General features: G+C 31.6%; 1 protein-coding gene across 2 annotated transcripts; it reads left to right on the top strand.

Moving 5' to 3' along the window:
* Positions 1 to 1092: 1092 nt before the first annotated feature.
* On the top strand, positions 1093 to 24987 carry LOC148621389 (putative ammonium transporter 3). 2 transcript variants are annotated; one of them, XM_088575677.1, is made up of 7 exons: positions 1093 to 1384; positions 9495 to 10044; positions 19303 to 19374; positions 19746 to 19805; positions 20931 to 21156; positions 23696 to 23863; positions 24252 to 24987. In XM_088575677.1, exons 1-7 carry the CDS (start codon positions 1264 to 1266, stop codon positions 24573 to 24575), a joined length of 1521 nt encoding a protein of 506 aa, XP_088431803.1. In that variant the 5' UTR covers positions 1093 to 1263; the 3' UTR covers positions 24576 to 24987. The 2 variants fall into 2 exon arrangements, with proteins under 2 accessions (XP_088431803.1, XP_088431804.1); XM_088575678.1 differs by lacking the exon at positions 1093 to 1384 and adding an exon at positions 9055 to 9156.
* The last annotated feature ends 594 nt before the right edge of the window (positions 24988 to 25581 follow it).

Below are 25581 nucleotides of genomic sequence, written 5' to 3' on the forward strand. Positions count from 1 at the left end.
TTGGTGTAATGCTATTGACAAGGTTGAAATGTACGTAAGAGAGTCATCTACAAAACATATACCCTGGTTCATTTAACAAAAGGCGAGGAAGTTTTGCCGTATGAAAATTATTAGTATTCTATTTTGGTTTGCTTGGTTTTTTTGTTTATTTGTTTCCTGTAAATAAAAAAAAACAAACCCTGACAAATTAGTGACAGGTCATCCGGTTTACAAATTATTTTAAATTGGACCCTTAACCTTATTGACACAAAAAGGTTTTATGGACCTATAAGAAAGAAAATATATTGCAATAGCAAAGCAGCATTTATGATAACAATGATAATATTTTTGCTGATTAGCATAATAATAATAATAGAGAAGGAAGTTCTCGTAACGGTTTTCTGGAGTATGCTCTCTTTCGAATAAAATTATAAAATTATTAAAAAAAAAATTAAAATAAAAAAACAAGTACTATCTTAAAAAAAAACTTTAAATTTCTAAGTTTCTACATTTCTTTTAAGAAAATAACACATGACACTTAATATCAAATTTTCGTTACAGTTTTTGTCGAACGCAATTTCACTAAGTTATCAGCATTTGGCCAATCGGGAAACAGAATTGCTATCAAGTGACTTGCGTTTCCATAGAAGAGCATCCTTAAGGTCAAAGGGTAAAAAGCAAAACTATGGCGACTGCGTCGGAAAAATTATTCTGTCCTAAACTTTGGTAATTTATCATAATGAATAAAATATCAATAGAACTTCTATTAGAAATATTAAAACTGCATACAGTGCAAGAATCTATCAAATCAAATACATAAAATATCATCGAGAGGTCGATCACTTACATTATTTAACCTGTAAGGGCATATGAGAAATAACTCTTCAATTTAATTGATAATCAGTTGAATGTTTGACAATCAATACAACCATAAGTTTATTTCTCTCGGCTCTATTGATAGGTATCAACACGATACTCACTTGACTTAATACACAAGTATGGTAATGTAGATGCAATATATCAAAATTACTTCATTTCTTAAGGGAAAGTTTCAAAACAATGAATTATTCAGTCAACGTTAAATCAAATATAATGTGACGATCTCAATATTAGTTATGACTGATGAAAACTAATGACTTTGTAATTACAAAATACGTTTTTGTGATAGTTGTGATTTTCTTCATTTTACATTATTGGTAGTTAGTAGGAACAGAGTAACAATGATTAGCTTAATCAACTACTATGGATTAAAACAATTCAAACTGGTTTGAATGTTACATTAAAATGACAAACAATTCATCAAGTGTTGCTTTCAGCTCGGAAAAATCAATTGTAAACAAACTGACATGGGACGATGCCACATGGATTTTGACAAGTTCTTTTATAATATTCACCATGCAGTCCGGTAGGTAATGTTCAATTTTAAATATGAATTACAGTTAACAGGTATTAGATAAAGTAGATGGCCTCAAGAACATCAGAAGTATTTTTTAACTCAGTTATTTTTTTCTGGTATAAATTTTTACAGAACTAGGATATTTTTGACAGTCTATGTATATGAGGTGAGACAAAGTCAATAATTACAAAATTTAAATGATTGGTTAACCGTTTTCGCGCCCTTAAAGCGCGTTGTCTAAACAAATGGGCATTGATATGTAAGTTGTTCTGAACCATGAATTGCTCAAAGTCGTTCTTTCGGAAGAGACGTATTTCGGATATAAGGTTTCCATTTAGTTAGTATTTGTTAGAACTGTCAATGCAGGCGCATAGGGTGTACAATACTTGTATTGTGAAATCTTCCCATTCTATGGTATATGGGGGATGGATTTAATGTATGTGTGGATTGATATTTTGAATGGTGAGGACGGAGAAATTAGTTTTAAAAGTATCTAAATATATGATACATATATTGTGTGTGTTGTTTCGTTTTCACTTTCACTTTCTGTTTACTTTCATGTTGATGGAGTATATAGAGACAACGATTTCGCTGTACCTGTGTAAAATGTTGTTTTGGGACCAGCTGCAACCTGCCCTTTGGTGTGGGGGTTTCCTTGTCGTTCATTTGAAGACCTGTTGAAGGCCCTGAGCTGACATTTTTTTATTATTCCTGTGAAATCTAAAAATATTTGATGATGTAAATATTTGATAAATTACGAATTTGTTCTATAGGTAAAGGGAAAATCGAAATGAGGAAAGGGAATGGGGACAATTGTAAATGGTGTAAATTTATACTAGTCATGAGCTGTATTATTGAAAGTCTATAATTTTCCCATGGGTCGTTTTATCAGCAAAGTTGTACGTAATATGATTACAAATAGAGTCCATCATAGACAAAGCCTTAAAATGCTATTAAGGAGGTAGCCCTAGGGTAAGGGACACAACTCTTAAAAATCATCGGAACATTAGTATTCAATGTCATGTAAACATCAAAGTAACTTAGATTTATTTCATTCTGTGTCAAATGAAAGCTTGATAGGCTTTGGAGAAATTGAATATGTTATAAACATATCGCTGACTTCATGAGTTAGGTCCCTTACCATAGGTCTACCTCCTTAAATGTAGTTTACATATTGAGTAAGTGTTAGTGTTTGCTTTTGGTAGAATTAACAATTTTGTTTATAAAAAGTAGGGAGACAAAATACGTATGGAGCTTTTTTACGTGTCCTTTTTTTGCATTATTTTTCTTAATATAACTAAACAACAACAACAGGGGAAAAAAACGGGTATGGTGAAACGCGACAAATACAACAGCGTATAAGTAAATACTTTCAGAGATTACCAAAAGGTCCTTAAAAAGTGTGCACACCTTAAAGAGAGCTCTGAAAGGCCGCGACAACAAAGATAGTACGATCCACAATAAAAGAACGGCGACAATTCTTCAAAATTATCAAGTTATGAAACGATGCAAACACACAAACTAATGACCAACAACTCCTGACTATGGAAAGGCACATGAAATCTGGGGTGAGGTTAAACTAGATGTAAAATCATTAATGAATTGAAACAATAAATACACAATAACACTCAGCCAATAATACATCTAATTCTCTACATAAGATACCTCATCGAAATGATGTTTTGATTGAACAGATTGAATTTACATAAATTACCATGAAACTTGTTTTTAATTTTTCTTCATTAAAACAAACAAAAGACATATGTCTTTTGTGCATCCCCTATCTGTATAAAATGTAAATTTATCCTGCAATGAGTTTTTTGTTAAACGAAAAAAGGTATACGGTTTTTTTTTTTTTGCTGTATCCGTACATTAGCAGGTTATCGACTTTCTGGCTCCTCCCACTCACGTGATAGGCGGAACTACTTTTTTCTGGTATGCGTAAATTAATCATGGCCAACACCATAGATACGATATAAACAAATTGCGATTGCGTATCCGGTTAATTTTCTTTCCTGTTTTGTTTCATTTTCACCTGAATGAAATAAAAGATTTTATGTAAACCAAATAATGATTTTGTTTGTATTTTTTTCACCGTCATATAGATATGGCAAATCCCAAATCTCGTTCAGATTTGATTCATTATCAGTTTGCAGACGACTTCCCCTGTCATTTCAGTCATGTCGGACTCGGAACCAGAGTGTCTGTCACAATTTAACATAAACTGGTCCCCACTGAAAGAAATTGAAGCATTACAATATGATAAAACTCTTGAATAGACAAATGACCAGGAAACTGTTATGGTCTTGGATTTATTATTGCCTAAACACAAATTTCACCCCTGAACTCTACTGCCATATACCAAACAGAAACAAGTCAGCTTCCACCTTCCTCGTGAAATTCAAAACTTTAATGTTCTTACAACATTCAAAATATTTGTATTTATTGTTCATTTTACTTATTTGTCTCTTGGAATTAAATAAATTTTGATACATCGCTTATTTTCTTCAAACAGCTTTGACGGATTATATGGTGCGGATTGAATTTCAATGTTTACTGAGTTATGCGCCATGCGTATTATTTTTTTCTTCGTGTTTAACGATCGGGGCTCCTCAGGGGATAAGCACTTTTATTTTAAAAATTTACACACGCACAAAACTATTAATATAACAGGATAAAAACAATATAGGTACATTGCCGAAAATTATTCGGCTTGGAACGGGGGAAATAGCTCGGCGGAGCCTCGCATTTCCTACCCGTTCCGTCGCCTCATCCAAATCTTCAATAATTTTCGACAATATACCTATATTGTATATATTACCCCAAATTACTACTGCATAGTACATTAAATGTACAAGCTAATAGAAGAGTAGTTGTTTTTTTTTTTTTTTTTTTTTGGGGGGGGGGTTATCTACAATCTAGATCATTTAAAGAATGTTTGGCTATCGAAACTTTGTATACATGTATGTTACATCAAGCATCGTATGCGAGGCGAATGGTTACACAAAGCCGGCACATTGTATCAGACAGGCAAACTGATTTGGTTCAGGAAACTGAATTCAACGTAAATGGAGCGTTTAAATTGAATTTAAAACAAAATGGCCAAAAAAGTCAATAGGAATTATTTACGGTATGTAGACCCGGAGTGTTGAATTACTTTTATTTAACGGACAACCGTTTACACATCGTTCCTATCTCCCTCCTTTTAGCTATCGTCCCATTTTTTTTCAGAGACTTAACAGCACAAGAAAAATTCAGTTTGTATAGATGCCATGCTTGGTTCTAGGCAGTGTCTAACTCATGTAAATGAAAATATCGTCCCTCAAATTAAATATATCATCGTGCTGACCACAAATATCCGTTGTATGATATTTTAATACATGTCCTACCTGAAATCCACAACAACAATTAATAAAATAAAACTGAATATCAATGAAACTTTCAAAACTGCATCCATGTGTCTAGATCTTTGAACAGTATTAACAACATAAAACACTATTTTTATATAATTGGAAATTTTTTTAATGTACCCCCTTGTGACAAAAAGTGAAAATGAAGTTTCTTCTTAGAAAAATTGTTTACGTTATATCAAGATGATGGTCTAACGTCATTGTGATAGGTATTCGGAAAAATACATTTACCAATCGATGACATCATAAACATTACATGAAATAATGGCCTTTGCAACATTTACTACATTACAATTTCAATTGCATTTTAAGACTTTGACAAAGTCGATGAAGACACAGCTCCCGTCATTACGGGAGATTTAAACATCATCGAAAACTAATCTCTCCGTAAGGTCCTTTCTTAAGGTTCCAAGTACCGAGAACCACGTTCCTTTAACAGGAAATATAAATTGTAAGTTCTTTTGGATGCTGTGGTGGACTATGCAAGAAAATGGACAAAACGAAGAAGACATTGATTCGCTGTCAGAGTGGACAAAGGCTGTAAGATCTTTAATTTTGAAACGTATGAAAGTTGTAAGTAGGTCAAAGAGAGTCTATGCTACATCAGTTTTCAAAGACCCCAATGTAGCAAAAACATTGTCTACTATACGTAACATATGTGTTGTCGTACCAGCAAATAAAGCCTTAAACAACATTGTTTCAGCTAGTATTATTGTTCATAACTTACCGTACAAATATTAAGTCCCTTCTTTTATACCGACTGTCGTCATAAAAACAAAATAAAATATCTTATACTCATCAGTTAAAATGGATTGATCATTGTTTTGTCTTTAAAATGTTCCATCTAGTAAATTTTAGCCAAGAAATAAGAAAAGAAACTGTGAATAAAATGCAAAACTTGCTATTCTAAAGTTTCTTACCGCTTCAAGTTTGATTACTACAACATGTTATTGTAATCAGAAATGATATTTATAATATAATTTTATTTTTATATAGTTTTAAAAACAAACGAATTATTCCAACAGGAATAGTTTTTAAAAATAATGCAATAAGACGTAATAAGTTGTCTGTTATTGTGCTTAATTGAACTTGCTTTGATTTCATTGTTTATAATCTCTGTCTGTTTATGATCACTAGATGCAACGATGGTATGTCGAAATTGTGGTATAGATTGCAGTGATTTTAAAAATTGTGTATTCTGAAATACCGACAGGGTCATAACAAAGCAATATCCAAAGAAGATCCAAATGTTGACTTTAGAGGCTCAGAGTTGATTGAATTGACAGTAGAAAAGCTAAAATCCAGTGTTACCAACTAACTCTTATTTAAAGAAACAGCTTAATAGAAAAAATGATAAACATATGTATATATAATTAAAAGAAACAAGTACATCTCGCTTTTCAAAAATAATACGTTCCAATTAATACGAAATTTGATCGATACGAATGTGACAGCGAACCAAACGTGATAGAAATGTCTGCTTTTGTAAGGAACGTGACCAAATGTAAGAATTTTCAGGAATTCTCGTGTGTTATGTTATCAAACAGAATGAAAAAATGCAAGAGTAAATACATATTTTGCTGATATTTCAGGTATGGGGAAAATTATCCAATGTTTTATCTTTCATATTCAAACAAAACTTTGTTTCAAAGTTGCCTTTTGGTTTTTTTGTTCTGTTTGGTTTTAAAATGTGATTTGAGTTATATATATTATTTTCTTTTTTGGTTTTGTATCTTAATTTGTTATGGATTGAATATGGTGAACTGGGTAGACATTCTTTTTTTTGTCTGTTTTGTTTTGTTGCTTTGAAAAATACATTAAATGCCAGTTGCTTTTGATCTTAAAAGTATAGTTAAAAATTCATATTTACGACTCTCAGAAAAAAGTATGAACAAATACGTTGATATTAGTAAATACCTTCCTTCCTGTCCTGTTTGATAAAGTTACTCTTCCGGAATCGATCTAAATATAAAATCAGAGATTACATGGAAATTTATACAGCTTTATGATCACAAAGAATTGACAAAACAGATAAAGCTAAAGCAGTGACATGAATTATGCTAATACTTTTATGTTCAGGAAATATCATCATTGTATATTGCAAAAGGATATATTTCCAATAATGAAAAAAAAAGAAAAACTATTTCTATTGCTTAAAAGTCCTACGGATATAGCATTCTATTTCGGTACTTTCATTTAACAGGCAGTTTTCATGCATTTTCAGACAAAGAACTATTTCCTATATCAATATATTGCTAAAAGCTTTCTTCATATTTTCTAGTTTGCCAATATTCTTACAACATATGGATTAAAGTATTATCGTCAATTACAGGCGTGCCGGATGTTTTGCTTTTATCTTTGTAAACAAAGTGTCTAGTCTCAATATATTATGAGGAAATAGTAGACTACACATACAATCGTACAATTTTGAATCGATCCCTCTCTTATGTGTTTTTTATGATAAACATCTATCTCGATTTGCCTTTTTTTAATTAGTGAGCGATGATTATTTCAAAATTATATGAAAATGCCCTGTATCTTTATTTTCGCTTATGTCTCTATCAGACCTGAATCGTGAAAATCAAAATGTTGAAAATTTTCTCTTAAGAACAAAGTGTTAAATCTTACGAAACGACCGCTCAGACGTAGATTAATCGCAAAAATAAACTGCGAAAAAAGACAGGTAAAAAATTCCGCTGATGACAGTACCTGATCGTTCTTTTCTGTAGACCAATATAACGAAAATTAATAGACGCTTCATGCGGGTATAAACAGAAATATAGCAGATACGTGTTTGATTTAGATAGATGCACATTGCATATTTGATAATACCGGATGTGAAAATAAGTTATATCCGGTATAATCAGATGTGAAATTAATAACGTTATCAGTTGGAATCAATAACTATTTATCACTGTGTGGTTCAGTTTTTCGAATTCCTTTTATTGAATAAGTATCAGCATATTTAACAAACCTGAACATCACTACTGTGTAATATGCAGAATAACAGCATCGTTGAAGTCATGGAGTGCTATACAGTTACATTTCGGTGCATTTCTATCAAAGTTGACGCGGTCTATTTTGGTAAAACTTGTAAAACATAAACAGATGTTATATATGTAATGGACAACAAATGTAATTTAAATGAAGCAATTTATCCTGAACGCTTCAATCCCATGCCGTATAAGGTTTTCTCCGTAGAATCAGTGACTGACTTTCAAAATACTTAAATTTTAGGCAATAAGATTACGAGAAAATGAATCGGAAAGCGTGATATTATTTTAAATTGTTTCCCTCCTCCTCAATGCACACTTTCGTCCTGTGGTACATGCAGTTTTTGAATGCCTGATATTTTTTGAAACATAGAATTTTGCTATAAGTGTTTGAAAGGCATTCCTAATTTGTACTAAAATGCATTAGTATTTTTTCACTGAATTACTATGGCTCCTGTTTTTTATGATAATATTCACTAATGCGCTTTTAAATCACTTGAACCTCAACATATCCAGGATATGAAAAATATTTACTTTTTCGAAAAAAAGAAACACTTGAATTTTTTAAATTATAGTTTGGATTCTGGAATGAATTACAGTAGTGAACAGTTTTACCAACTGCTGGTAAAACATGACTAGAGATGTCAGAAATGTAACAGAAATTTTAAACTTTTAATGTCTTACATACGTAATATAATCTTAATGAATGTGTAAATTTGTTTTAAATTGACAAGTTCGATTCTTTCTAAAATGTTTAGTACCAGTCCATATAAAAGTGATTCACAATGAAGAAAAAGCCACCGAACAATGTTTTTTTTCTATCTAGATATGCTCCATTTTACGTAACAGTTGTCCTTTAAGTATTCAGATCTGTATTTTATAAGAGAAACATACATTTACTTCCTACTGCAATCAACCAAATCGAGCAAAATTAAGAATTATAACTCTTGCAAAGTGCTAATTTCATGTACAGTCTATAAAAAGCGCAACACCAAAATGAAAAACTATGACTTGTTATGTGATCCGTAACTGATTCTGAATTAGAAATAAAAGTGAATTCGACGGGGTTTTGCCATGCATGAATCACCTCCTGTCTATTTTTTATAAAGACTCCCACTTAAATATTTCAGGAATAAAGAGTCCGATTTACATATTTTAACCCAACAATTGTAAAATATATCATATTTATGTAAATGCTTTAATGTTTACAATTGTATCAACATCGGCTAAACCAGAATATTGGGATGTAGTATCAACACAAATGATGTCTATGCGTGAAGGATGTTGGTTTAAATGATGTTGAAATGAAAGAATTTTAAAACAACTATGTTTTGGGACGACGGTTTTGGTTTTATTTCACAGGTTATCCTGACTTAAAGTAAATCTTATGACAATATTTACCAAATACAAATATGCCAAAAATACCAACAGATTATCGTAGGGATATACATATATATATGAGAAATATGCTTTTATAAAAACTCTATCTGAATGGGTTGTATTGTTAAAGCAGACGTTGGTTTAAACAGTTTTATTTAGATGTATATGTACGTACCTTACCAGGTGTTTACCTTAGAATGCTTTCTTGTTTATTCGATGTCTAAATAAATCAAGTTTGATTATATAATGTGTATGACTTTTGTCCTGTTTGCAACACAAATGTGGGAACTTTTGTAGATTAATATGTTAACAAGTAACCTTTGTTTTGCATTTTAGGTTTTGGATTGCTAGAGTCTGGCGCGGTAACAAGAAAAAATGAAGTTAATATAATGATAAAAAATGCTGCAGATGTTATATTCGGTGGAATTAGTTATTGGGTCGTTGGTTTCGGTTTAAGTTTCGGGAACGAAACATCAGCAAATAGTTTCGTCGGTGTGGGATATTTTTTCGTAGATTCTCGGGACGAAGATATGGGACAGCTTTTTGCAACATTTGTATTCCAACTTTCATTTGCCACAACGGCAACTACAATCGTGTCTGGTGCAATGGCAGAAAGAACAAAGTTGACATCATATATAATTTACAGCTTTTTTAATACATATGTGTACTGTATACCTGCACATTGGATATGGGGTAAAAACGGATACTTAGCCAATTTAGGATGTGTGGACATTGCAGGAAGCAGTGTTGTTCATCTTTGTGGTGGGGTCGCAGCGTTTGTTTCAGCAGTTTTGCTAAAACCTCGCACAGGGAGGTATGACAATGGTATAGCCCAACCAGCCTTAGGAAATCCAGTCAATACACTTATTGGGCTGTTTATGCTGTGGTAGGTTTAATCTATTTTAACAGAAATACCTCTTAAGTTATAAAGAGTCATACGAGTAATAAGGAAGACGTGAAAGCAATAGAGTAAACAAAATTAAATAACTTTTACTTAATTCGAATATCAAAGACAATGAGAGCAAGTAAGTACAAAAAAATTAGCAATATGGAGCTCAATACAAAACCTCGATACACAAGTCTAGTAAAAAGACGTAGGTAATCTCTTTGGCTATATGATATACCTGCTTTTATAGTCGTTTATATAATGCGTTCTTACACAAAGTAAAGTAATTTACCGTATTGTCGTTTAATGCATTTGAATACGGTGTCTTGATAACTTTGGAAGTAATGACTTTATGCTGAAAGAAACATGGCCATGATATTAATGTTAACCATGTCAGTTAAGTTGAAATGAGATAGGGAAAGAAGGAAAGAACGTATTACCACAACAAAATGAAAAATGTGCAAGTATTTCATTTAAAAATATCAATGAAGGTACAATTATTAGTGATGGTGCAAACGATCATTCCTGTTCAATCAATTAAACGATCGGTCTATTGACTTCATTATATACTTTAATCTTCCAAGTACATAACCACATCGCTTCACACAAAAGTAGACAAAGTCTGAAAAAATGGCGGCGGACTGTACGTTGAAATATACATTACAAAGCGTGCTGAAAAAATAAAAACAACTACAATCAGAGAGTTTGTTTCATCATAGTAACTTTGTTATCTGTAAAAATCAACGCGTCAAATAATTTCACATCAACAGAACACAAGAGATATTCTCCCACGTTGGCAACAATCAAAGACAATTTTGATATTACTAAATTGAGTCGTAAATATTTTAAAATATAAATCCAACAAAGGAAGCGTGTTTCAAATTATTTCATTATGATTGTAATAGATAAATGAAATATCAATTTCTACATCTGATACCGAGACTGATTGTGTCATCTACCACTCAATAATTGTTTCGATAGGAGAAAAGAGGCGAGTTGTCAAGTAATAGTCATTTCATTATTGACCGACATTTTTTAAACATTGAAAAAAAGGTTATTTCCCGAGATAATAATGATTTTGAATAGGAATATAACCGTGTTAAATGTGCCATTAGATTTGATGTTTGTTTTAGCAACATATTGGTCATCGCTTTAGTTATTGGAAGAATAGACGCTCGTGGCCTATGTATGCTCCTTGTAGATGTTTTAAGGTCATGTGCAAACACGGAGAGACCGATTTTGAGTGTCTTTTCGCAAAATGAATATTTATAGATATTCTCCCTTATCCTCGGACTTAACATTCAATGAGAAGTACGACAGGTACTTTATAGGAAGAAAAACTATTAACCCTTCCGGAGCAGTTGAGTCCACAATTTTCAGTGGGCTCTGTGTTGTTCGTTTGTTCTCATGTACTTCATGTAGTGCTGCTACATTATCTTAATCTTAAATGTTTAAATACTTATCTAGCCAATAATGAGCTCCAAAATTGAAAAATCATATGCAAATGTTAAATGTAATTATTAGTCGATTTAAATTTTGAATTTAAAAGTTCGAATCTTGTTGCGGATAACCGATAATTTATTAACAAACCATATTTTACAAAATTAAGTTATTTATTCACGCCTATGACGAAATATTCATTTAAAAAAAATGAAAAAAAATCAATTCTTTGTTTTACAACAACGATTGATGACAAATTTCATCATTGGATCTTTCAAATTCTATGTTGACAAAATAAAATTTCTCGCGGCTTCGAAATATCTGGAAAGAATTATTACTTTTAAAAGATATTTGACAGTAAATTTTGGTCAAATCACCAACAACCGCAAACTGGACAAATTAATGACCCACTATACAATGGCCACAGTTTGTTGATGGATTACATCGGGACCGGAAGAAGGGTGCCAATTTTCGTGTTCATTCACTTTTTGAGAATGAATTCTTGAATTGTAGAATTGCCAGCAGGAAGCTACAAGTGCATTTTGCGGGAAATTTTAATTCGAACCACACAAATTGGAATCGAAAATCGGAATCCAACGAAACATAATTCTTCCGTAGTACACTAAGAAAACATATTGAATTAATAGGAAATAAATTCTCAGTTTTTTCTCAAAATTATTGAACAGACATAGATGTATTACCATTAACTGTATCAAGTGATTGTTAATATTAACCCGTCCCCCCTTACTCATTAAACTATCAATAATACACTATTTTTTATGTTTTTTAACATGAATTCGTGTATCATAATGGTGTATCCACCTGCACTATGGGAGTTATTTTTACTGTGCAATAGTTTTTCTTTTTTGTTTTGTTTATCCCGGACAAACATTGTATATACAACTTGGCGCGTGTTTCTATGAAAGAAGTTGCCGCTTACCCTACTACAGATACACATTGTCAATGCTACCAGTTGAGGAGTTCGGGTTGCTCCATTGTTTCTGTTTCTATTCGTGTAATGTTTTGGTGGTTATTTCATGTTCATTTTTGTGTGTACATGTATATTTTCCTTGCCAAGTCGATATCCCTCGATTATGTTCTTTCTGTTGTCTTTGATTACCTTTCTAATCTTGGTTCCCTTGACTTTCATTTTGGTATACATTAAAACCTCTCTTAACCGAACTCCTTTCGGACTGTAGAATTTGGTCGGTTCGGATATGTGTACGGTTTATTCAGGTTCAAAATACATTTAAACTGACACAATGGGACTTCAAAACTTGTCTGGTGTTGACAGGTTTTCAGTTAATTCAGGTTCGGTTTCGACAGGTTTCAATGTACTATCAAAAACCATTTTTGCAATCAATGTTATTCAATGTATACTAATCTCCTTACTGTATCTTCGACCTTTTCCATCCATGGATTTTTTTAAAAATTTCAAAAGTCGATGTAAATATTTACAATGCCATGTTAAACTGACATCAATTTTAATGCATCTTTTTTTACTTTTGAATTTTGCCAGTGTAAATCAATATAAGACTGTGTTGATGAATTGAGAGACCGGGTTCTTTTAAAGGATGCATGCATTGTACAATATAAAATATCGACCTTACAAATTGTTTTGCGCATATCTAAAATTTCTGTCCGTCTTAATTGAAGATTAAATATCGGGTTATCTTTCACGACTTTGAGAAATTCAAGTCTTTTTGTGAGTGGAACATAAAAAAAACATAGAAAAGACCAAGAATTTCCTAATGAGTAACAGATAACTCGATATTTGATCTTCAACGAGTATAAGTACCTGTTTCTTCCGTACAAACGTATCTTTTTTGTTGGTTTCCTATCGAAAGCACCGCCATTTCTGGATACATAGTTTATAATGACGTCTAATTTTCTTTAGACTTTGATTTGAATAGGTCTATGACGCTGCCACTTATAAGACGTTTCATGTGTTAAGAGAACTGCATATAACTTTAAGATATTATTTTCTACTTTGTCATGAAAATCTGTAGCCATGGTAACATAACAAAAATATATATCAGTATCAATGACAAATTTTTGGATGCCTGTAAAAACAGGTTTTCTAAAAGATCAGATACTTTAAAACTGCCAGAATAAGTAAGCGGGCATGGTATTATTGTAAAAAAAAATTAAAAAGTATACTTTTCTGCTCATTTGATCATAATTTTAATTCTTAAAGTTCGTGCAAAAGTTTGCATTTTTTTTTTTTAAAAAAAGCCAGTTGGCGTATGGAAGAGAACAAAATCTGTTGATGACCTGAATCTTTCCGGAAAGCTTAAAGCATGCATTTTATACCTCTTTACCTTCACAAGTATTGTATTTATTTATGTACAAATGCTCTACTACCCACAATCAGTACTTCCACCAAGTTTCACCCTTTATTTTTAAATTTTACAAAATTAGAGTAAGTTTTGTGGACGAAACAGTGCACCACAATCCCATCTGTATAGTGCTACCTTTAGCGGATTGCGCGTGACTTCGTTTTGCACAGGTCGTCTTACCTCGCAAAGGGTCATTTCCGGTGGATTTTTGGTCGTTAGGATAGTACAGGTATAAAAGACTAACTAATGGTCTGCCAAAAAGAACTTGTTCAGTATTACATACCCAAGACAAATAATGAATCTTTACGTTGCAGAAGAAATGGGTCATTCTGAGCATTTTTATTGGAATTAATTTGATATTCAAATCACACTTCTTTGCGTCTATCCGTATGTCTTTTACACAGTTGCTAGGAAATATTAATCAATTCTTGTTATCTTATTTAAATGGGAAAAAAATAAATCATGTGATAGCAAATTCATTATTCCTTTTTTCTAACTATTTTGAAAAGCTTTGAGGCTAACTATTGTAAGATCTTTATGACTCAAGTATGTCATCTACATTTTATTTCTTGGCGTGTAATAGTCAATTGACTTACTTAATTACTAATTTAGATGCCAGCTTAATCTTAATTTCTCAGTTGATATCTTATGTTTGTTTCATTTTTTGTCATTGTCGGTATTGTGTGTGTGTGTGCTATATTAGAACAGAAGCGGCCATTAAACGGTGCATGTCGAATTATCAATGATTCATTGTTGATGTATATTTAAATAATTAAATCATTGTATTTATTTATTTTGTTTAATATAAGGGAGCAGGGCTAATTCAGACACGATTACAAAATAACATAAAAATTATTTTAAATAAGTGTAGGTTAAAAGGTTTTTTTTCTAGAATATTATCATAAAATTTACTATAGGTTGTAGCTCACAAATCGTAAGAAGACTCTAGTGGTTTTAGGTAGCAGTCTTTCTAAACAATCATACATGCAGAACATGATTCATGAATGTCAAACGACCACAGAATTCAGTTTTATTTCTTGTTCAGAAACAGTTTGTAAGAGTTATCGTGATTTGGTTTCATTTGGTTGATTTTAGTTGGAGATTAATGTATGATTTTCTAGAAAGTGTAGATCAGAATGCAAGAATGATTATCGTTATGTGAAAGTATAGAATATGTAGACTTGAACAGCATCGTTTGTTTGGTGGGTTTTCCTTCATCATGAATCACTTTACCATAAGCAGTGTCTGAAGTTTTTATGGACTTGTGCTTGATTCCTGATTAAACATAATTGTGTTTGTCCTTCTTTGTCCTGTCTATACAATGATATTCACTTGTTCACTTAAAGTCAATACATGAATTTGCAGAGTTGTTATAAATATATTGAACAACGATAAAGTCCGAACTGTTTCATCACTCTACTATATCAATAAAGATATATCAAATGGATAAAGGTCTTTATTTGTTATATCATACATGTATGTTCATGTGGAAAAAGGTCATTTCGGTAAAATGAAAAAATGTGGACAGAAGTGAACAATTGGTAGGGCAGAATTTTTGTTCTAACCCTGTTTATTTCTTTTTTTTCAGTTTCAATCAATTCTTGTAGATATGATAATCAATATTTTATACGTTAGTGGTGGTATACTAGAAGAAAGGAAAAAAATACGCACTTTTTTTTATATAAAACTGTTATTTCTACAGAAAGGCTAATGCTCCAATGCATTTTGCAAATGCTCATTCCTAGTAAAAATTGATATTTAAGTATTTCTCTATCTGAGACTCAGGCAAACTTATGTGTTTCAGCTGTTGTATATGAAGAAAAAACCTCAGAGATTTTATTGCATTATTTCAGTATTTATACCTCATAACCTCCAGAAATAACCATCAGATTGTTTGTAATGTTTGCCTGGTCAAATTCAGTTGAAGTGCACCATAGAAAAATGGCGGGAAAATGTTCCCCACTTTTCCCTAAATAAGCTGTTGAAAATTGTTTATTTCATAGATGGTTGAGGGTAAATTTATTACATATGGTTGTTTTCAAGATATATTTAATATATTTGAGGCATGAAATACTATATCGAGAAAAATAATGTGCCACGCATTACCTGACTCTTACAAAAACTGGTACTTTCAATTTGGTTTTATTGTTATGCATGTATTTCAAATATTTCCTTATTTTACAGGTATTTTTTTTAGAATTTAATCGGCTTAACATTTCATTTTGTTCAAATCCCGGCAAAATGTATTACTGGTATATTGACTATTTTCAATCATAAAATGTAATGCATTATTTTTTTTTCACATTACGGAAATTAACTTGTGTTTAAAATGAAATTTTCAACAAACATACTACAGTGGAATGTCAAATGTATGTTTGGTAATCGTGTTTATCATGTGTTTAATAGACAAAATAGTTTCTAGATAATCATAACAATCTGCAGCTCAGAGGATATATATGCTATGTCAAAGCCACACTCAGTCTTAAAACCCACCTTTTTATGCAAATTAGAACAGTTCACCGGAAACAGCTTTGCTGTTTTGTAGTGAAAAGTTATCATGTCCTGTGAATTTTTCCTCATTCTTTAGAACAGAGGAAATAAAATAGCGGTCTGATACATTGTAAATCAGAAAAGAGGTTATAGGTATACGTGACACATTCATCTATGACACCCAGTGGACTGATTTATACTCAATATTGTCGATGTCTCATGACAATTGATATGCGATATATCAAGGAGAATGGTGTTTCCGTTCACACCCACTTTCTCACTCCAACTATAAATTCCCTTGAGCAACCTTTCAGATTACATGGCTGTTTGGGGTTGTTATTAAATGTGCTTATAAAAAACATAATTAGATATTTAAATTTTAATATAAATTTAGTGCAGTGTATTTTTGTAATTATCGTCATTTTTATAGTCCATCGGGAAAAGGCATATCCACAAATAAACCATATATCTTTCTAATCACCGTTATGTACCTTTTCTGTAAAGTCTTGAAATATAAATACGATTATGGACTTTTTTATATCATAAAAAAATAATTAAATATTAGACGCAAATCACCTATGACAAATAAAAAGATGACCGTGGTTTTGTTCATATACAGAAGAACAATTAGATTTTATTCATGAACAGATGCAATCTCGCTCCTGAAAAAGTATTGCCATTATTCCGGGTATCACAGGTCTCTGTAGTATTAATATGTATAAGCCTGCAGTATTTGCTATGTCCTGTTAAATTAACTTCAATTAAGTTTTTTTTTCTAACAAACTTTGACCTTTATCGCAGTAAAATAAAAATCATACTATGTTTAACCTATTGATGAATTCGGAAACCGGGATTCTTTTAATGGAAGCGTCCGTTTTAAAGATATAAAAAGGCAAAATACAATTTCTCATCTACAGGAAGTTTTGTCGTGATTGGACCTCTTTTGTTTTCATGATAAAAATTCAGAAAATTTATATTTGCACAAAGTGACACTGATCTCGGTTCATTTGGTAAGATCATGTAATTCATAATACTAAATCATAATTTAAATTTTTGTGAATTAAAGTCATTTGTCCAAACACATCTCAAACTGCTTTTTTTTCGTAAAATTATAGGGACAGGGCACTAGCGACGTTTGATATATGCATTGAATCTGAAGCTTAGCTGGCTCAGAATTATTTTGAGGAAAAAAAAGAACGATTATTTTTAATTCTGGTGTTGTTTACGGCAATGTCGTTTATTCTATTCCCATTTTTTTATTTTAACTATTTTACACGTGCTGTAACGAATAATATACATGTGTTGTAATGTCTTTAATATATATTAAATTGCGGTTCTGTCTAGGGAGCCTGTCTGTCAGTCTGTCTGTCTGTCATACAGAGACGGACACATCACCAACTACTCACTTTGTAAAAAATAGTAGCCAAGGTATATCTGAGTACCGTTTCATATACAATTCAGATAATGTGAATGGTAGAGGTGATTCATGACGGTAAACCTCATAAGAATAGTCCTTTTTGTATACAGATCTATATTTTTGACAAGGTCATGCGTTAATCTTAAAGTGAAGAATAATACCTTTTGTAAAGCGTAAGTTCTCATTACAAAAATTATATTTTAACAGAAAACTGGTTATGTAGTTTTTCATTCTTTATGAATTAGAAATATAAGAGAGTTTTCTGGATATTTGACATGCATGTACATCCTCCTTTGTGGTATTCATAACATCTGCTACTTTAAAAGCCCCTGCAATGTTTTCTTTGGAAGCCCTTATTTATGATAATATTTGTATATGGTAACAATGAAAAATTAAGTACAAAGACTATGGAAAAAGTATTTTATGCCTTTTCATTGAGTAATTCAACTAAATGTACTTTCTACTCATTTCTTTGAACCCAAACTTCACTTTTCCTATTAAAATATCTGAAGAATTCTCAGTAAAATATGTCTTTAAATACAAAAAATACCAGTTTAATATATAATTGTAAATTTCGATATGCAGTACACGTGTTTCAAGGAGTAACCTCTCATCAACGGCATTAAAATCAAATATACAGGAAGATCATAATCAAAATATCAGGTGTATACAAGAAGTTATCAAAACCAAAACTATCGAAAGAGGAAGCCAAATCCATCATCGAGAGGTTCTACCATATGCAATGCAAGGAATGAAGCCTCAGTATTTTACGTATCTTTGAATTTGAAATACTGCAAAATTTCATAAATAGGGTAAATAAAATATGAACATAAAAGATAAAAACATTCAGCACGTCTTGCTTCGAGTGCAAGAACAGGAGTGCTTTATCAATTTGTGTGGGAATCTTGTGAATTGCTCTCCTGCAAATTTACACAATAACAATCTAACATCTTGTCGGGTTTGTTAAAATGAGTTGTTTGTATGACTATAGTCAGCATGTCTCGATCTGAAACGACATTTTTTCAATATCTTTATGCAATAGTTATTCAATCAATCAATGGTTGAATTAGTGCATCAACCTTTTTCATATTAGTTTTAAGTATCAATCCATATAAAATTCAGACACTGCCTATCATTGAGGCGCCTCTGTTCGTGGTGTTGAAGTACCTACAGAACCAACGATGCTTTGTTGATCTACATACCGCATACTATTAAGTAACTGTGATCCTTATTGATATGTATTTTGTATTTAGAAAACCATACATTTTGTTCACTTTAAATTTCAAATTAAATCAAGAACGATCAATACACCTTGCAAGCTTTATGCCAATTGTGTGTACACTATTTATAATTTTTATCCACAACCGAATGAAAAACTAAGACTAGTTATGTTGTTTGTAACAGTTTCTGTATTAAAAAAATAAAGTGAATTAAGTGGATGTCTGGCTTTGATAAATCACCTCTGTCTGATAACTACTGCTTCTTAACAAGTCAGTAAGGACAAAAGTGTAGAACACAACATAATTTAAAAATAAATCCGCAAAGTATTTGTTATTTTCTTATTATTTACAGGTGGGGATGGTTAGGCTTTAACTGCGGGAGTACTTTTGGAATTTCTTCTGGAAAATGGAAGCTTGCAGCAAAGTAGGTGGAATGTATTTTTGCACTTTGATTGTTATACCGATGGAAAAGAAAGTTTTTGTTAATGGATCTTTTTTTATCTGTTTATACTATTTAATCTAAGTGATTGGCTGTCAAAGTATTTTTACATCAATTTTTTACGTACTTATGAATATATCTTCAAGGAAAAACATATTTTCCTTTACGTACATCAAAAGAAACTGAGGCGTACTTTTCGAGCATTAAATTGTAGAATTTTGATAATCTGTCACTTTAATACTCAACTTTAATACACTGTTGTTTGAAATTTCTAATTCGAAACGATTAAAGGGAATTGGTTCTGTTTTATATTCACCAAAAGCACTTTTCTTATGTATTACACTTTTGTATTGCAGATCAGCAGCGATTACAATGATTGGATCAGTAGGAGGCGGATTTGTAGGAATATTATCAAGGTTGTCATAAAAAGATGTCGTATTTCATTTTTATATTTTTAACCAAAATATATTAAAAAATCTGGTGCATAGTTGATAGGTCTTTCTATACGTAATGTAGATCAATGGCTACAAGTGTTCCAGTGCGTTGCATCACACTTTTAGGATTGAATTTGGTCTTCTATACCGCTAGTGTTAAGTAGAATTAAACCTGTTGACAAGCAGTTCATCATAATTTTTTCTAGACATTTCCTGGTGTAAAACATCTTTCATATGACTACAATTTTTCGTAGCATTGCAATAAAAAAGAACTATGCTTCATACCTTCTTGCATGTCAAGTACAAATTTGTATATGTTTCAAAAACGCAACAATCATGAACGCTAATATCACCAGTATGTGCAAAGGTATTTAAGAATAAATCTGATTTGATTTGTTACAACCTTTATGATTGGTTGGTTTTCTTTAAGCGAACCAGGTTTATTTGTGTAGCCTGTAATGGTACAATGACGTTGTCTACATTCCGCAATTCAAATACTCCCTAACAAATTAAAGTTCTAATTACGAGTCAATCATTTATTAGACTGCCATCCACTAGAAATTAAGTTATAAAGAATGTTTCTTATTTTTGAAAATGTTGTATAAAATATCCCAGTTGGGTCATTTTTTCACTTTTTATACAGCGTTTAATTGTTAATATTTTGGTAAACCGCCGAAAACCAGGTTATTTCGTGTGACCTTTTCAAAAATTGGAAACAATCCAATAAGCCTGTTTCATTTCAAATTTCAAATTAAGATATTCGAAAAAACCTTGAATTTTCCCTTAAATTTTCCATTTCAATTGATTAGATTGGTTCAAACTTGATTTGAGAAAAGAGTTGAGGAAAATCCCAGTTCGAGATTTTTCATGACACCGTGCCCTGTGTTAACATTAAAAACAATATCTAGTAAAACAAAGTTGCAAATTAAGCTAAACAAATTACAACGTACCCAGGGATTTAAGTCATATTGTATACTAAAACATTAATATTTTTTTTCTGTCAGTTTCAGTTATTGTTTCTTTATGCTGTTGTTTCTATTTGGATTTGTTTTCTGTGTTTGTTAAGATTTGTATATATAATATCAGCGTTTTCACTTCTTCTTTCAGTGTTATTATTTATAAACGAAAGTATGACGTTGCAACTTTAGTAAATAGCGTCCTTGGAGGTCTGGTGTCCATAACGGCGGGATGTGCTGTTATCCGCCCTTGGGAAGCCGTTATCACTGGTTCGATAGGTGGCGTGTTGACTATAATAGGTGTCAGATTATTCAATAAAATAAAAGTTGATGACCCTGTAGGCGCTATATCGGTTCATGGTCTATGTGGACTTTGGGTTTGTATGATCAATTATTAACCAACTACCCAAAATGCATTAAAATATGTTAAAAAAACTGACCAATTGATATGAATTCAAACCGGGTATCTATACGGGGCCCATATGTAAAAAGAGGGTCAATACGGCATCTTAACTTCCGGTCGTTGGACACCGCCATTTTGAGTTAGAATTCGATTTAATGAACTTTGACCACTAGGACTAAAAGCTGCAGAAACGCAAAAAAAAGTCTTCCGTTTTATTCAAAATAGATCTTTAAGACTGAATAATGCAAATAAACCTACATGTTCTTGATAAAACACGAAAACAAAAAATCATCTAGTTGAGTTGGTTAATACAATTGTCAATAAATATGTAATTTCATATTGACCCTGTTATAGGTTTCGGTCAGTCATATTGGCCTCCACAGCCGTATTGGCCCTCGGCGACCAATATGACAGACCTCAAACCTATAACAGGGCCAATATGAAATTACATATTTATTAATATTTAATATTGCGGTAGGTTTTTTCAAGTTTCACGATGAATACAAGCAACGCGTCCATTCTTTTGTTTTCTTTGTTTGTTTGTTTGTTTTTTTTTTTTTTTTTTTTGTTTTTTTTTTTTTGTTTTTTTTTGTTTTTTTTTGGTTTTTTTTGTTTGCTGTTGTTGTTGGGTTTTTTTATTCTGTTTGTATTTATGTGTTACTTTTTTTTTTTTTTGTTTTGCTATTAGTTATGAATATAAGCATACTTTTGTTTTCTTGGTTTGTTTTGTTTCGGTATTTGTTTAATTTTTTGTTTTTGTTTTGTTGTTGTTGTTTTGTTTTCTGTTAATTTTTTGGTTTTGTTTTGCTATTAATTACAATACAAAACAAAACAAAACGCATTATTTTTTTTATTTGTTGTTGATGTAGAAATTGTCTTATTTAAATTTTAAGAAGCATACTGTATAAAATGCGTATATTTTTTTTTTCATAAAATGAAACTCTTTCATATTATGAATAATTGCAGTCCATTGGCCGGCATCAGGGCGAATATAAAATATGAGCAGGCTGTTTTTTTTTGTGTGTGTCCAAATGTCAATTCTGTGCAACAGCATCGATCTGTAACAAATAAAACTTCTCCTTAAAATCGTGTTCTAAAAAAGTCTAAAACCAAGAACCAATTATGAAATCATTGTTTTAGTATTGAAGAGTATACGCTGTGCAGTAAGGAAAATTCTTATCAGGACAATTTGTCAACTATTGCTTTTACAGACTGAGTCCACTTTTCTTCTGTCGACCAACTAAACATTTAAGATTATCAATGAAGATTTACAATTTATTGAGTTCGAGTTAATATTGCATGATGATTATCATAATTTCAGAGCAGAGGACGCTTAACCTACCGGTGCACCGGGTCTATGCTCCAAGTTTTAGTGGAGTCCGAGTTGCTCATTTACTTTTGTTACTTTGTATATATGATTTTAGTTACTTTATGTTCTTTGTTGTGTATGTCTGTTTTCCATGTCTGGTCTTTGTCCCTGGATTACATTCTTTTGACTACCGCTATAACCTTGGTTCCCTTGATTACTCTTTCAATCAGTACAGTAAATTCACTTCGTCAACACAGTAATAATGAATGCCGAATATTGCATCGAGATAGTGACAAACAAATAAGAAAATGTAACTATTAACATCAATTCTCTATCTATATATTCATTTTCCAATATATGATTGATTATCTTCGTTCTTGGTTGACAGTGTAGAAAGGGTAGTAAAGCATTTCATACTCAGTTTCTCTGGCTAGGAAGAATATATCTCGTCCAATATAGCAAAACACTTTTTGGGATTAACATTTGTTTGCCGTTGTGACATTTCGAAACAAAGCACATCATTTGCAATGTGTATTAAAGATTTTTGCAATGGATTTTTTAACAAATTGCAGAAAATACATGTGACTTTGAATCGATGTATATAAATTGCCATCATGGAATTTTTGTTATTATATACAGAATTTTTCAAAATGGCAGAACATTATCGACCTTATCACAACGTCGACTGATAGCATACATATAATGTAATCAGCGAAAGAGTAATTTCTGAATTTAAGAAGGTAGACTATGGTAAGGGACACAACTCTTAAAAATCGTTGGAACGTTTGTATTCAGCATTTTACATCAATCTCATGTAGGCATCAAAGTAACTTAGATTAATTTTATTCGGTATCAAATGAAAGCTTGATAGCCTTTGGTGAAATTGAATATGATACAAACATATCACTGACTTCATAAGTTATGTCCCTTACCCTAGGTCTACCTCCTTAAATACACAAAATACCAGTTTTATGTATTGCTAATTTCGATATGCTTGCATGTTAAGGAATAACCTCTCATCAGCACATTAAAATCAAATATGTAGGAAGATCATAATCAAAATATTAGTTGTATACAAGAAGTACTCATAACCAAATCTATCAAAAGAGGAAGCCAAATCCATCACCGAGAGGATCTACCATATGCAATGCAAGGAATGAAGCTTCGGTGTTAAACGTATTTTTAAGTTATCATTTTCTTCCAGGGTATGATAGCTGTAGGCCTTTTTGGTGACAAAGATAAAGTTCAAGACCTCACAATGGGTAGAGAAGGATTGATTCATGGCGGTGGTTTTTACCTACTTGGTGTTCAATTATTGGCGTGTGTCAGCATTGCATGCTGGTCATTCATTGGAACTTTGTTCATACTATGGGTACGCTTTAGATTCAGGTTGAATTATTCCTTGAAAAAAAAAATAATTTTAGCTTTTTATAAGATTAAAAATTGTTTGTGACAATTTTTGTTTTAAATGAAAGTCTTAAAGTACATTTAATCGGTGCCTTATTATAATTATTTGACTTTTGTTTGTATTTTACTTCACAACTTTTTTTAAATAAAATAAAATGTTCTTTGAATCAATGATTCTGGAAATGATCGTTTAAGAACTGACATAAAAATACCATGTTAAAATAATATTTGATGGGTATTTTCTGTTCATTTGAAAGAAAAACGGGAGATATATAATGTCGGGAAAAAATTATGTAGTCTACTTCTTTATTTGTTTTAACTGCAAAAGTGTGTCTTTTCGCTTTTTTCTTTAGCCTCTTAAGAAGGTGTTTGGAATCAGAATGTCTTTGATGGAGGAGGAACTTGGAGCTGATATAGTGGAGCACAATATAGACCGTAACAGTCGTAATGAAACAAATATTATATTTGCTTCACGGCGTTCAAGTCGTGCATTGTCATCTTCTTCGGTAGCATCGAAGACTACTATAGAACTCATTACTATTTCTGGTTCCGAGGAAAATCCGTCACTGCGCAATACAGATCAGAATCAGTCAAATGCTTTTTACAGATTTCTTGATCAAGTTTTAGTGAAGTTGAAGAAACGAAGTGCGGAAATTTATCCGATAGAAACATCATGAACTCCTGTGTGTGTGTTTTTTTTTAATTCAACATTTATTCCATTTGTTTTTATCATGTGAAACATAAATGAGTCGATATAATACAACATAATTATTCAATAACTGCTATTGCGGGAAAAAAATTCATGCATGAACTATTTTGATTACGTCATGTAAGTTGAAAATCGGAATTATTTCATTTTTACGTTTACAAAAAAAACAGTACAGTGGTTTCAGAAATTCATAGTGAGAGTTTAATTATTGCATTTTAAGTCGCATTTTTGCGATTATTTCTGAATTAACTGATTACTCTAGCACTTGGCAAATAATCCACAACTATTTTCAAACTTTTTCAAGCTTTCTTTTTTGTATTATTTACGGCACTTTTTCTCACTATGTGCACATATGCAATAAAATACAACTTTACACTGAATGCAGCTTAATTTATGATAAAGAATACAAGAAGTTATTCCTTTTCAAAGATCCAAACACAAGCAAGTAAAATCAATCGAAATTACAAAATGCTGATGAATAAATCAACAGTATGTACTAAAGTATGAAGATCCGTCACTTCATCAGACCGCAAGTGCAATTCCTCCAATATAAATTAAAGTAGATTCATTAACCCATATACACCATATATATGTATGATACGTATAGGTCATAGGTTATTGGAATGAATAGCACAGTACAGTACGGGCCAACCACACGTCACCTCGATAGGTTGAAAAATAAGTTCTCTCTATTTATTTCTATGACTCGCTTCATATGGCCAACCCAAGATTCAATAAGCTCTGAGTACGGATGAACACCAAATGCTAACTTGAAAATAAATATGGAATTCTATTCATATCTTTATTATGAACATATTAATGTACAAATGTTGGTACCATTTCGTTCCCATTCTTAAGTTCAGTTAAGAACTTGTAGATCTCGAGTAAAACGTCATTCAACTTAACCTGCATCTGTGGATATGAATCTTCAGATAATAGAAATATATTTTTACCACTATAACGTCAATGGATAT

Source organism: Perna viridis, chromosome 3 (assembly GCF_037379345.1).
Source record: "Perna viridis isolate PV_CMFRI_1.1 ecotype Kerala chromosome 3, ASM3737934v1, whole genome shotgun sequence".
In the NCBI taxonomy this organism is placed as follows: Eukaryota; Metazoa; Mollusca; class Bivalvia; order Mytilida; family Mytilidae; genus Perna; species Perna viridis.

Excerpts from the sequence above, each read along its gene's own strand:
- LOC148621389 (XM_088575677.1), top strand. The coding sequence starts at position 1,264 with ATGACAAACAATTCATCAAGTGTTGCTTTCAGCTCGGAAAAATCAATT. Across the intron at positions 1,385-9,494 it reads AATATTCACCATGCAGTCCG|GTTTTGGATTGCTAGAGTCT; the intron begins GTAGGTAATGTT and ends TTTGCATTTTAG. Across the intron at positions 21,157-23,695 it reads ATGGTCTATGTGGACTTTGG|GGTATGATAGCTGTAGGCCT; the intron begins GTTTGTATGATC and ends ATTTTCTTCCAG.